The sequence below is a fragment of the Sitophilus oryzae genome, unplaced genomic scaffold (genome assembly GCF_002938485.1).
Source record: "Sitophilus oryzae breed Bouriz unplaced genomic scaffold, Soryzae_2.0 scaffold_2014_pilon_pilon, whole genome shotgun sequence".
NCBI lineage: Eukaryota > Metazoa > Arthropoda > Insecta > Coleoptera > Curculionidae > Sitophilus > Sitophilus oryzae.
In genome coordinates this window covers 1,042,013-1,056,866 of record NW_022146741.1, presented here as the reverse complement: position 1 = coordinate 1,056,866, position 14,854 = coordinate 1,042,013, and the positions used below count along the sequence as shown (strand labels likewise).

At 37.5% G+C, this 14,854-nt stretch overlaps 1 protein-coding gene across 6 annotated transcripts in view; it reads right to left on the bottom strand.

The window, feature by feature from the left end:
- Positions 1 to 14,854, bottom strand: part of LOC115884083 (carcinine transporter) — a 69,419-nt gene that overhangs the window by 26,398 nt on the left and 28,167 nt on the right. For all 6 annotated transcript variants that reach the window (XM_030902569.1, XM_030902565.1, XM_030902567.1 and 3 more), the window contains one exon: positions 942 to 1,331. In XM_030902569.1, the coding sequence (XP_030758429.1) occupies positions 942 to 1,325 (384 nt within the window). In that variant the 5' untranslated portion in view covers positions 1,326 to 1,331. The remainder of the gene's footprint in view (positions 1 to 941; positions 1,332 to 14,854) is intronic.

The following is a 14,854-nucleotide window of genomic DNA, read 5'->3' as shown; positions in this document are numbered from 1 at the left end:
ATTATGGTTTCTTACACAACCAGTTTTTAACTAATCTTTAAAATGGGGTTTTATAGTAAATAAGTATAGTTCTAAGTATATTTTTAATACCTATTGCCTTTAAAAAGTTAAGTATTTAATATTAAAAAAAAGAAGTGACCTTCTTTCTCGAAAAAAAGCCGCAAATGACCGAAAAGTCTTGCTCGAAAATATTATAAAACAATTTGGTCACTTTTTGTTTTGGGACCCTTTACTCTCTTACGGGTTTCAAATGTATCACCTCTGTTTAAACTAGCACTTTTTGGATTGGGACCTTTTTTCACATAAAAATATGACCCAACGTGCACGAATGATGCAACCCTGACGCAACAAAACTGGTACGGTCTTCCACGTTAATCATAGTCCAATACTCAAAAAGTGACAGTTAGTCCAGATGACACCTAGCGGTGAATTATTTAATATTAAATGGGACGGTTTTGCTTATTAAAAAGGCGCTTTTTTATTGCCATGGGTTAGAAAAACCCAAAATCACAAAATTTTGAGTTGTGTCACTTTTGTCGGAAAGAAGCGGTATACAAATCTGACTTGAGCCTTTTATAAAAAGACTTAAAACTTTTTAATGACATAAGTCCATTGTAAGAAGACTGAAGTCATTAAAAAAAGATTTAAGACGACAAATAATTTTGAAAAGGACTTAAATTTTAAGTCTTAAGTCAGCTTTCGAAAAATGACTTACAATCAAATGACTTAAGTCATTAAAATGATTTCATCAAAAAGAGACTTAAGTTTTCTGTAAGCTTGCAGCTCTGGCATAGTATAAGGAACAATTAAATATTTCGGGGTATGGTGAGTGAGATAGAGGAGAGGAGAGGTGCTAAAAGCATTTTTACACCGGGTGATTTTCAAAAAATGCTCACCCCTATAGCTTTATATAAAATTACAGAAAGTGTAACAATACTTACATCTATGACTATACTAGACTGTACCACACTCGTATTGTACTCCCAACCATTTCTACATTCCTCAGTCTTCCATAAACTTCTATTAATCGAATTGCTAGGGTATTCCCAAATTTCTTCTAACACTGTTGTAAAATTAACGGCATATTTAGAACATTTTGAAAATGTCCCATTGGTACGAGGTATGGACAAATCTTTCCTGTCTTCAGCTGTAAGATTCTGTAACTCGGGAACATAACACCAATGCTCCGGTGTATCTGTCATGAATAACTGATTAAATGCGCCAAATCCACAGGGGAAGCAAGCTGGAAGACATATCAGCCACAGCATGAGTTTTTGATACGTTCCAAATTCACCAACTTGTGGAAGGATATCATCCAAATCCATTGAATCCTGGAAACGATAGACTACAGCGTGTTAAATTTAGAAAGGATTCTGTAATATTGAAGAAAAATAATATAGGTACCTACTAATTTCTATGTTTGATTTGTTAGTTTATTTAAGAATAATGTACTCAACCTACGGTAAATACAGAAACCTTTTATTGTATACAATGTTATAATAGAGCATACATATCTAAACCGCGCCAGTAAAAAACGAAAACCTTTAAATGATGCCAGAACATCGCTATAAAAATTTCAAAAGTCGACATACGGTAATTGCAAAACATTTTCCGATGCACGTCATCAATCAAATCGAAATTGACACTAAAGCCTATATAAACCTGACTAAATAAAACTTCGGCCAAAATGTTTAAATTTGTTATATAATTAAGATACCCGCGCAGCTCTTCATTTTACTTTATAGAGCAAATGGTTGTAACAGATATTTTATTTAGATTAAAGCTGCAAAAATGAATTTAAACAGAATTTTATTATCGCTATTTTTGTCACATTGCGCCGTGTTAACGTTGTCGTCTATTATTTGACAATTATCATAATGTCAGTCTTTATTTTGTATAATATCGTGTTGTTGAATCTTTGTGAGTAATCCTCGTTTTTTGCCTATTTTCATAGGTTTTTTAAACTGCACTTTTAAGCAGAAACAGTTCTTTTGAGAACTAAATTTTCGGTGCCCGGTGGCGTAGAGGTACAGGCACAGGCTCTCGTCTACCAATCTCAAGGTGTGGGTTCGATTCCCACACACGGCATTTAATCAGCCGACTATTTTTATTAAAATAAAAATAGTTTGGGTACCTAGGTCGACTCAGCCTTAAATGAGTACTTGAGATTCACAATCCTGAGGTAATAATAGACGGTTGAAGCGTAGTGCTAGCCACATTACCTTCCTTGTATACCGAACGGCTCTAGTATAGAAAGCTGTATCTTGCTACTCCCAAGGCGTTAAACGCTATATACGGGAGCTATTATTATTATTATTTTTTTTTTCTTTTAATTTCGCAGTTTACTGGTTATGATACGGCGCAGATCGGCCAGCATGGCAAGATGCTGCGCTATGAGCCTAATCCAGAAAGTGCCTGACAATGTTGGTGGCGTCCAGCACAACAGACTTCTGCATTTTATGGTAAGTGTTATACGGTATCGATATTATTTTTAAATTTTCTTTTAATGTTGTAGGTATCAGACCCATCGTGGATAAGATCACCGGTACGATGAAGACCGATTCCATCCGCCACATAGCTTTAACTTCTCTACGGAGCTCAGCATACTTGGTAAGTTTCTCAGTGTATTTCTGTTTTAGGTTGTGGTTGTTCGGTACTGATATATCTATCAAAAACGCTTTTTTCTCTTGCTTTAGAATAACTGTTATATCTGGTCTGTTATGCTCCATGCGTTTGTCCGTGATTATATCTTTGTCCAAATATATTTTTGCTATATCGTTCTCAACCACCGGCACGGGGACATATTTATAATAAGGGTTTTCGCTCACAGGCTTTAGATTATATAGTTTGAACAATTCAAGGTATACAATAGTTGCCACCCTATTATGCCTTTCAAGGTACTTCGTATGAGCCAGTACAGAGCATCCCGACAATATGTGCTCTACAGTTTCAGTACATTCATTGCAGCGCCTGCAGAGGTCGTTGGACATTTGTTCTCTTAAAATGTATTTCCTGTGATTTTTCGTATTGGTAACATTGTCCTGGATACTTAACATGAAACCCTCTGTCTCTGGATATATTGTACCATTCTTAAGCCAATATAGTGAGTCTGCTCTATTAACTTCTTCTCGTTGGAGGTCATTGTAAAATCTCCCGTGCAATTCTTTCTGTGCCCAATTTTTCAACTCGTCTTTGACATTTTGATATTCTGGTTGTATCGTTGTTGACTTTAAGTTTAAGGGAGTGTAGTTATCGTCAGTGTTTACGATAGCACGGTGTAGGTTTTCAGTATGGTTATGAAAGTAGGTTCTAAGATTTTTTATCTCAGTGGCACATACATTATGTATATTTAAAATACCTCGGCCACCCAAATGCCTAGGAAGCATGAACCGATGTTTTGATGCACGTGGATGATGCATTCTATGTTTCGTTAATTGTACTCGAACATTCCTATTAAGCTCTTCGAGATCAGTTTTAGACCATGCGATAATGCCAAAAGAATATGCAAGTATAGGAATTACATACGAGTTTATAGCCTTCACTAAGTTTTTGGAGTTTAATTTAGTTCTTAAAACGGCCTTCAGTCTTGCATGAAATTGGTTCGTAAGAGTTTGCTTCATCTTTTTGTGTTCCATCTTATTTGTCTGTAGAAATCCCAGATATTTATATGGGTCCCCGTTGGTCCCCATTGCTGAAATAATCATGCCGTCGAGCTCTACTTCAGGTGCATTTACAACTTTGCCTTTATGAACATTCACTATTTGACATTTGGAAAGACCAAATGTCATACCAATATCTTGACTAATACTATGGACAACTTTCAATAGATCTTGTAGCTGAGTGTTGTTAGAGGCATATATTTTCAAGTCGTCCATGTAAAACAAATGGTTTACTGTTTCAGTTACAGTAGATGCTTTTAATTTGTATCCATGTCCTGTTTCTTTTATGGCATTAGATAGAGGATTCAATGCTATACAGAACCATAAGGCACTGAACGAATCGCCCTGGAATATTCCCCTACGTATTTTAATATCTTCTGTCTCGACGGTTCCAGCGGAGGCGCGAATAACTAGCTTGGTGTGCCATTGTGTCATTGCGTGCTTCAAGAAGGTTGAAAGATTTTCATTGATTCCGTAAATTTTAAGCACGTGCATTAACCAGGTATGAGGGCCAGAGTCGAATGCCTTTTGGTAATCGATGTATGCCATGTTAAGATTTCTGTTTTTCTTTCTGGAGTGTTCTAGTACTACTGCGTCTATGGCCGCCTGTTCCTTGCATCCCCTTGCTCGCTTCCTGCATCCTTTCTGCTCTGGAGTTAAGATGTTGTTCTACTCAAGGTAAGTAAATATCTTGTTTGAAATAATAGCTGAAAGTATTTTGTATAAGGTTGGTAAGCAAGTAATAGGACGGTATATTGAGGGATCATCATAGTTTTCATTCTTCGGGAGAAGGTAGGTATATCCTCTGGCCATAAATTTTGGCATTGTTTCTGGTTTTTGAAGGATGTTGTTGAAACACGTTGCCATATATTCGTGTAGCGATGAAAACTTTTTAAACCAGAAATTATGTACACCATCCAGTCCTGGGGCTCTCCAGTTTGCAAGTGTGCTAACGGTATCTCGAATGTCCTTTTCTGAAAAAGTTACTGGATTCATTTTCTTGTCTTCGTACTTCCTCGTCTCCTCCGCAATCCATGTTTGATGTTCGTTATGTTTTGTATCCACGCCCCATATACCAGTCCAGAATTGTTGTATAGCTTCAGGGGTGGGAGCATTTCGAGGCTCGGGCTTTTTACTTTTATCAAGATCCCTATAGAATTGTCTCTCACTTTGTCTGAAGCGTTTGTTGTCTGTTTTACGCTTGTGGCTTTCCCTGTATCGCTTTAATCGTTTGGTTAATGCAGCTAATCGCTGCTTAAGACTCTCAAGGTAATCGCGAATGACACTATCTTTTTGGGCAGGATTGGAATGCGAAATCTGGTAATAGATTGCTGGTGGTAGGCTTTGAAGTATTCGCGGTTTATTATTTCCCATTGACAATTGTTGTGTTTTGCCTATTTGCTTTCTGAGGTTCTCAATCTTCCGTTTAAGACGAATCTGCCAAGGTTCTCCAATATCTTGGAACTTTTCAGCCCGGGTGTTACTAGTATATATTTTCTGTCCATTACCCTCAATGACTGCTCTTGCACCGCAGTAAACAAGGAGGTGAATATCTTCGAGAGAAGGATCTTGTTCTAACAGTTTTACTAGTTCTTGATTTACAGCTGAGATAACGTGGTTAACGTTTGGCTTGTACAGTAACACAGGTATGCGCGGTCTTTGTAGTGGATCTGAGCCGCGATATTGGATTATGTTCTTCTGGATTAGAGTTCTGTATTGGTTGGTGTTGGTGTCAATACTGCTATTAGTACGACCATGTTGTGGGCCATCAGGTTTATAGTTATTGTCTGCTTCTTCATCTACGGTGTTTATCTCGCCCTCCCCATCTATATCGAGGTTATCCCGGTCAAAGGCACCCAGGTTAGACGGACCACTCTGTAAAATCTCTCTACGGATATCTTCTTTAATCTGATTAATTACCAACTGAGGAAGTAAGTTCCTAGCAACAATAGCCCGTCTTTGGTCTGCTATTCTTTGTTCTGATAAATGCTTGTAATGGGGAAGAGCTGCCGTAAAGTCTTTATGCATTCTTTGCCTGTACATTGTCAGATCAGTTTCAAGAGATGTTACTCTAAAATATGATCGCATGACTTGTTTATTGGTATTATTATCCCATTTCATGCGCTTTTTTTGTCGGTTCTCTGCACGTGTGGGTCCAGCATTTTGTTGCACAACACAATCGACAGTGGAGGATCCCTGGTGTATTTCGGTGTCCTCTGAAAGTTCGGCTGTAGTGTTTTGGTTGACAGGGGTCCGCCTGCTCAACACCCTGCCGCCGATTATTATTATTATTATTATTATAATTTTCGAGTTTTTGTATTGCATTTCTTTAAATTGCATGTTGAAAATATGCCGAAGCATATAAACAGTGGAAGCAAAGAGCTTGTAGCCTTCCCTGATAAACTCTTTTGAACCAGAACGTGACAATAAAGATCCTTTATAATCTTTGACTGCGGTCAGAAAAGTAAGTATGATTGATAAGCACATTACACCACTTTCAAAGTTATTTCTACGTTAGTTTTTAGTAAATTCTGTGATTATTAGTTTGTGCATTAATGGCACCCTCTCACTTGTTATTACCACTGTTGGTGTTGTAAGATGTACATCAATAAGTAAAGTTTACAAATAAATAAATAACCCATAAGAACGCTTAGAGTAATGTGTAAAAAAAGACTCAAAGTCTCGGTCTCAACGTTTATATTAAGTTAAACAGTGACACGTGTTTCGCTCATACGAGCATCATCAGACAAATACAATAAAAGTCAATCCACACACACGTTCACATTTTACATAAAAGTGTTGTTTTAACATGTAAAATATGAACGTGTGTCTGAATTGACTTTTATTGTATTTGTCTGATGATGTCGTATGAGCGAAACACGTGTGACTGTTTAATTTTGGTCTGACATAATTTGAATGTCAATAAAAAAACAGGCTAGTTTTTACAAAGAACTGTTTTTATATAAGTACATATTTTTTTACTGTCAGAGGTCGCGTGGGAATAACGTAATATTATGTAAGTTTATGGTATTTCATGCCATTTTATATTAAAATACATGCTTCGTGAAATATCATAACTTCAAGAAATTAATTATATATCACTGCATTTTAAAACGTTGCGGTGGGACATCTCTCCCATCGTATTGGGAGAGATGCCACATAGAAAGCTGGTAAAGATGCCCTACTAATTCATTTACTAAAAAGTAACTTTTTTTAATCATGCCTACTAAATATAAAATAAAATGTCCCGAAAGCGCTCAGTGGTTTGAAAAATCATTGGCTGCTGCTTTGCAAGCCATTAATACCGACCAAATGGACATAAAAGAATAATGCATGCTTTTGGAATCCCTGCAAGGACTTTGAGACGTAGGGAGGTAAACAACAACACAGAAAAAGCAAGCATAGGGCCATCCTCAACTTTTGGATATTAGTTAAAAAAATTAAAAATAACCTTAGATATTTAACCAATATGTATATGTATTTTTTTGCGGGGCATTTCTCCCATGTTGAAAGGCCATCTCTCCCGCAACGTAGGGAGAGATGGCCAATTTTCTATTTTTTTATTGTTCTCTTACTATTATCCCTATTACATAGGTATACATACTTATTATATTACTATCTTAGTCCTATTATGAAGTATTATTAAAGATAGTTTAGGATTGCATCATTAGTTTCGTTTAAAATTAACTACCAATATGTATTATTAGCCCCAAAAGAAAAGTGGGGCATCTCTACCGGACTTACCCTACTATAGGTCATTTTGATCGTGAAATACAGGGTGGTCCGAATTGTATTCGGGAAACTTCGGCAGCATATATTCTGTTGATAAAAATAAATAAAAAGTTCGTATAAATGTATAGCCTAAAATGCTTCGTTTCGGAGATGCAGGGTGTAGAAATGTTATTTTCATTTCAATTTTTTGCAAATAATTTTTGAGCTAATGTCAATATTTAGATGAATATTGGGATATGGGATTTTTGACATGAGAAATTCGATTTCGATGTCAATATGACTCTTATTTGTAGGGGGCGCCACTTACATCTTTTTAACTGATTTGAATAGTAATAACTTTTCGTCCGTACCTGTATAAAACTACCGAGCGAAAAAATTGGTAAAAATCAGTTTTCAAGATATTTGAAATGGAAATAGTCAATACATATCATTATTGACAAAAAATAAACATGTTGACTAGATAGTTATTTGACTGAAATGATAAATTTGGGAACTTTTTATTTTTTTAAGCTAGTCATGATAAAAAATACAATAAAAAAAGTATCTGTTTAATATTTGACACTGAAATATTTCATATTTATATTTCAGATTCAGACTAATAACTATCCAGCACAACATGTATAATTTTTGTCAATTATGACATGTATTGGTATTTCGATTCCAAATATCTTGAGAACCATTATTCGTAGCGATTTTCATAAAGAAACCTTATTTACGTAAAAAACGGCGAACATTTATATTTTTTCACTTAGTAGTTTTATATGTATATCTAGACACGAAAAATACTGATGGTATAGCAAGAGGAAAAGAAACATCCTAGAGAAAGCCGGGAAAATCCAAGTGGAACTAGGCAGAACAAGAGCAAAATTTCCCAGCAAAGAATCAAATAAATGTTTCAGATGCTGGGAGGCGGGACACGCTGCTACGGACTGCAAGGGTCCAGATAGATCAAGATGTTGCAGAACTTTTAAACGAATGGCATTTTGCCAAGACATTCACCAATAAAAACCTAATACTTTAGAAAAAGGGGGACCTCAAGAAAGTAGCCCGACTGAGCGAAAAAGAGAAGAAGGATAGGAAATGAAATGGAAGAAAAAGAGCTGGTAGCTCTGGGGAATAACAAACCGGCTCTATCCAACGTTTCAGAGGGTTTTGTAAATTTCTGTAAAATTAAAGTAAAGTAAAGATTTCAGTTAACGTCTCCTTTTTGCTGCCAGGGCTAATATGGACGGGGCCTACTTTGTTTACGTGGAATCCGAACCGCAGTCCTCGGCCATATCATGGTCAATGGCCTACCGACTTGGCAAGTGTCTAAATCGACTCTTACTCACGAGATATCCGATCTTATCCGGCCTCGAACCGGCGCGAATGAGCAGTGTGTGTCAATAAATTTTACACTTTTGCCTTTTTTTTGGACAACAGCACGATACACAGTTTCGAACCGGTCACCCGTCCATCCACTAGTACGACGGTAATTTCACAGAGTCCAGGAAAGAAACGTTAGAGATTTTGGCCCAAAAGCACTTCCCAGGCTGCCCGATTCTAGGTGATGAAGAACGACCCCCCAATACTCATGAGTCGCAAAAATCGGCCCAAAAAAGAGGATTGGGAGATAGCGAAGAAAGTAATCACCTATAGGGAGACTAAGGGGGCGATCGAAAGTTTTGACCCATTTAAATCTCCAGGAGAGGACAGGGTGTTCCCGGCCTTATTGCACAAGGCTGAGAGCATTATCGTCCCTCGCTTAGTAAGGATCTTTAGGACAAGTCTGGCATGGTCATACATGCCAGCGGATTGGACGAGAGCAAAGGTGGTATACATACCGAAGGTGGGGAAACAAAACCTACAACCTGGCTCATATCGACCAATAAGCCTTACATCATTTCTGCTGAAGACCCTGGAGAAGGTGTTGGATGGGCATATTAGGGGAAGGATCCTTACGTCTAATCCCCTGAATGTCCGACAATATGCCTATCAGCAGGGGAAATCAACAGAACTGGCCCTCAACAATTTGGTGGGGGAAATTAAGAACACCTTTGTCCCGGAATGGAACATGCCAAGACAATCCTAGTAGGGCCATCCAAACGTAGAACAGATGAACTCCTAAAGGCTGGTAGGAACGGAGCGCGTACGCTTACTGCAGTATACACGGGCCACTGCCAACTGAGATCACACCTACAGAGGATGGGACTGGTGGAAGACGCCGAATGCCGACTCTCTATGGAAGAGGACGAAACAATGAAGCACGTTATGTGTACCTGCCCCACTGGGGGCAGGACCAGGTTTGAGGTGTTTGGCAAACCCACGCTAGACCTATCGGACCTAGAAGACATATCACCCTCGGACATAACGGCCTATGTTAAAAGGCTGGGTCTTGAGGGTGAACTTTAATGCTCTTCTTCTATTAAAGAGCTTGTAGAAACTGAGCCACAATAGGCCCTCGCGGCCTCAGTGGAGAGTCCCACGTGGGACCCTCCACTGAGGCCGCGAGGGCCTATGGGACCACACGTGGTCCCACTCTTAGTAAACGAGTCCCACGTGGGACCCACTCTTAGTAAAAAAAAATACAATCCACTAGTATCGCCTTACGTCGCTTAACTTCGGTGTTCTCATGGGAACCAGTGTTTCGACGTAGCTGGGCCATTGCCCTAAATTTCTGTGATACTGCTTGTGATACAGCCTGCGATCATGTCTGTGATAGCGATACGCACCTCGAGAATAATATTTATACAATGTGTAGTCCCCGTATACTGTGTGTTTCTTTTTTTTTTCTTGTACGTATATTTGTACAAATGTAATACTTTTTTTACAATTAGAGACCTACGAGTATTTCAGGTCTTTATACACCCGTATATCTTCTATATGTGCTGTATATTTTTTATGTATGTTGTACATATTAATCAACTATGTATGTCTGACAAGGTAACTTAAACAAAAGCAAATATCCTGGCCTGAAATATGATGCCAATACTGCACTAGTGTCAGAACCAAACAAAGCTGTCCTTAACAAATACCTCGGATGGGTTTGTAGTGAAAACCTCAATGCAGTTATCTGGCTGAGAAACGGAGCCTATCTGCTGGGAAATGCAGCTATCTGGCTAAGCGCTTAATTAAAGCGGGGCTGCATGTCCACTTTCAGCAAAGGTGGCAGATCAAGCATAGTCGATGTCACCTTCTGGAAATCAGGGGCAAACAATATTAATGCGGAATAGCAGCTATTTGACAAAGATTCCGCGATCGACCACTGAACCATAATCGTTCACACTAGTCTAATATTGAAAGAACATAGTCCACCTCATAGGCAAATAAAATGTAATAACCATGTTACTGCAACATTCAGAGACAGACTCGCTGAATCCATGAATTCATGTTCACTGATCACTGTCAGGGAAAATAATATAGAGGCAATCGAAAAAGCACTAAAGACTGCGTGTTATGTAAGGCCTCAAGGGCGGCTACGAAAAGACACCGTGTATTGGGATTGGGGGACTCCTCAAGTCTCCGATGCTCTTAGATCAAGGAATGCTGCACATCGCAGGCTTGCGAGGTTGCACAAGAGAGGTGTCCCAAATGGTTGCCGCTAGACAAGAACTCGTAATAGCCAGGAGAGCTGCTAAATGCACAATTGAGGCCGTAAAAAAAGATTTGTTTAGAAATCCCATCAACGAAGTGGAGAACGTCATTTGGGGAACGACATGCAGTCTTGTGACAAAGAGATTTGGTAAACAGGCGAGTCCGGTAGTACCGGATAACATTACAAGAGTACAGGTAAAGAGGCTGTTTCCTGACACACCTATAATTAGATGGGAGCTATATAGATTCAATTGATGGAAAGTATCACTTATATTCGCATTTGTATTGGAACCAAACAGCTACTATTACCGTGAATAACAGAGAATCTAGACCTATTAATATTAAACGGGATGCATACTCTTTCCCACCCTCTTTAACGTTTTTTTTAGAAAACATATTTAGATAATCCCTAAGTGGCCGAAAAGGAATTATTGTAATTAGAGTAAAAATAGTAAATAATATCAGATATGACGACGCACGATACCGTAATTATAGCAGAAAATCTCGTAGATCTACAAGAATTAGTAAACAGAGTCAATGAAACTTGTAAGAACTGGGGGCTATCTATTAATATAAATAAAAGTAAATATAATGTTGTGAGTAAAGTAGATGTCGGCGAGACCTCATTATTGTCGAATGAAGAAACGTCGGAGGGAGTGGCGAAGTGTAAATACCTAGGCGGTTGGATTAACCAACATATCGATCCTTCATACGAAATCAGATGTCGCGTAGAACAAGCAAGATATGCATTTCAGAAGTTTAAGTCGCTGCTTTCAAATAGTTCACTAAACATCAAAATACGAGAGAAGTTTACAAAGTGTTATGTGTGGTCGATTCTTTTGTATGGATGTGAGACGTGGAGGCTTAATAAAGAAATGATAAATAAAAACCATTTGAAATGTGACAGACTACTTCTGAATATTATCAAGCGACGAAAACTTGAATACCTTGGCCATATAACTAGAGGATCTCGATATGAGTTTCTCCGCCTAATCCTTAACGGAAAAAGCGAAGGAAAAAAGTGGATTGGGTGCAAGAGGATTTCGTGGTGGAGGAACGTGCGGCAATGGACAGGCTTGAGCGCGGATGAAGTACTCCATGTAGCGCAAGATCGAGAGCGATTTTAGAATTTAGAATGAGTGGGAGGGGGGTTAATCACTGGGACCTTACAGATCTATTGTGTCCCCCTTTCTTGAGTTATATCTCATCTTCTCCCTCTCCAATATCAGTCGCACCAAAGTTCATGGCACGAATGGTTGTCGTCTCGGCACACTCCGTGATGAGGTGTTCTGATGTTTCCCCATTTTCCCCACAGAATCTGCATTCGCCGTTTCTTCTTAATTTCAATCTACTGAGGTGTTCATTAAGGAGACAGTGTCCTGTTAAAAACCCCGTGAAAATCCGAAGATTGTTCTTACTTTATTCCAGGAAGTTCTTTGATTTTTTTTATCGTAAGCCCTCAGAAACTTCTTCGAGTGTCTTAGACCGTTGCTAGATTCCCATTCCAGGTTGCGGATGGAGCCTTTCAAGTTCTTGAGTTCCGCCTTTAGTTGGTTACCACTTGGGAAGCAGAACGGTTCTGTTCCTGTTAGTGGAGTGTTTGCTCCTTTTCTAGCTAGATCATTTGCTTTTTCATTGCCTTCTATCCCTTGGTGAGCAGGCACCCAGAGTACGAGGACTTTATTTTCTTTGCCCCTAATTTATTCACCTTCTCTAGGCATTCTTTGACCAATTTCGAATTGATTGATACTAAGTTGATCGTTTTTAATGCTGTTTGACTATCAGATAAGATGGCAATTTCTTTTTTCCGACAGTTCCTATCTAAGATAAGTTGTACGCATCTGTCGATAGCGTAGATTTCTGCCTGTAGGATGCTAGGGTAGGTACCCATTGATTCGGAGTATTATCGAGAGCGAGATATTGTTAACATGGCAGTCGTCAACGTTCACTAAGAACATGACACTTGAAGAAGAAGATGCGGCCAGAGATACGGCGGAGAATGCCAACTGCCAACAACTGGTATCGTACTGTCGCATCGAACCCCACACCTCGGCGCCGGCGGTAAATTGCTTCCCCTCTTCTCCAACAAAAAAAGGTATATTAGTATTGAAGATTCATAAGTAAGTTAATATTTTTTCGTAATTTAAAGCAATCTGAAAATACCTTAGTTTGCTCTAACCCACTCTAACTTCTTTATTCTGTTTAAAACAGTGAGTCACCAATTAGTGATTTAAAAAAAATGTTTATGAATACAATGCCATGGGAATCCAAGACAAATTAATTTTCAGTTGCGTATTTGGCTGAAGGAATTTCTGAACTGCTTCTATCTCCTTTCATTGGCTTTATTCCACTTCAATTAGATTCATTAAGTGATATTCTCTTCAGATCATCCGATAGTGACTCATCAAATAACAGTTACAGATTGTTGTGATACATAATGATTGATGGTTAAATATATACTGCCAATAAGCATATTTTGCTATAGGTATTTAAAATAATTAACAATGAATTATGGTGCGAGAAATTTTAATAATAAATAATGAAGTACTACACTGCAGCGAGAGATATAGGTTACCTACTATATCTAGTGTGTTATAATTGAAAAATAAGACTATAAAGAAATCATTGATGTATGATTTTAATAAGAGCCCATATAACATTCTATTATATTTTTATGGTTTCAGTTTATACTTGATTCTTTAATTTTATAAAAGTATGTACATATTATAAGGTGCCTTTTTATACAACTATCAATGAATAATAAAAACTGTTTTTGTTACAAAAATTATTAATAAATAATATTAACAATTTTTGTCAATATTATCATTCTTCAAAATCCTTTAAAAATCAGAGCAATTTATTTGGTAGCATTCGGCAGAATAGAATTTACAGGAATAGTATGTAAAACATCGTTAGAAAACTATCGATTCATCGATAGTTTACAGTAGTAGTACTAAAAATTTAGGATCGATGGTAAACATGTATGTTTTTTGTTATTGAAACATCAATGTTTTAGAAACATCTTAACAGGCATCATTGTATTGTTTCCATTCCTATTAGTTTAGTCAAATTGTACTGGAAAAACTTACTTTTGGAGGAAATTTTAGGGTCATTTTGATTTCTTTTATTTATTATTTTTATTGGGGTGTTAAATTTGAATCTAATCTCTTTTTGAACAAAATTTCGTGACGAAAAATGGAAAAAACTGAAAAACATTGGATTTTTTGTTTATAACTTTAAAAAGCTTTTTCGCAAACAATCTTTTGTATTCAAAATTAAAGTACATACAGTTTTGTATAATTTTTGTTATTTAAGTTTTTTTCCGGAAGAATTCTTCGGGTTCAACAGCCAGTTGAAAATTAGCGTTTTTTTGGTTGGCAAATACCTACTTTTTGTACTCCAAAACTCTTACTCCTTACTTCTTAATTTATTATTAAATTCTAGTATGTTTTTTAGGTTTGAGGGTGGTAACTATGGGTGATAAGTCTTAAACTATCAAATTTAAATGAAAAAATAAAATCCCGTGAATATATGTAGAACTCTGTACAGAAAACAGAATTATTATAATTCTGTTTTCTGTACAGAGTTCTACATATATTCACGGGATTTTATTTTGAAATCCAACCATACTCCCCCATAATTGACAAGAATGCAAAGAAGGCAATCTGCTGTAATACTATTTGCTGAGTACATAGTGCCTACTGTCTCAGAGAAAAAACACATATTGTATCACATCAAGACGAGGCGGATGCCGATGTCCTTATTGCGAGAAGCAATTAGGTTGGCTCCATTAAATAATTGCGTCACAATAAGGGGATGTTCATCTTTTGGTAATTTTGATTGGCCTATGTAGCCCTGATATAGAGAATGTAGGAAAAAAAAACAGACAA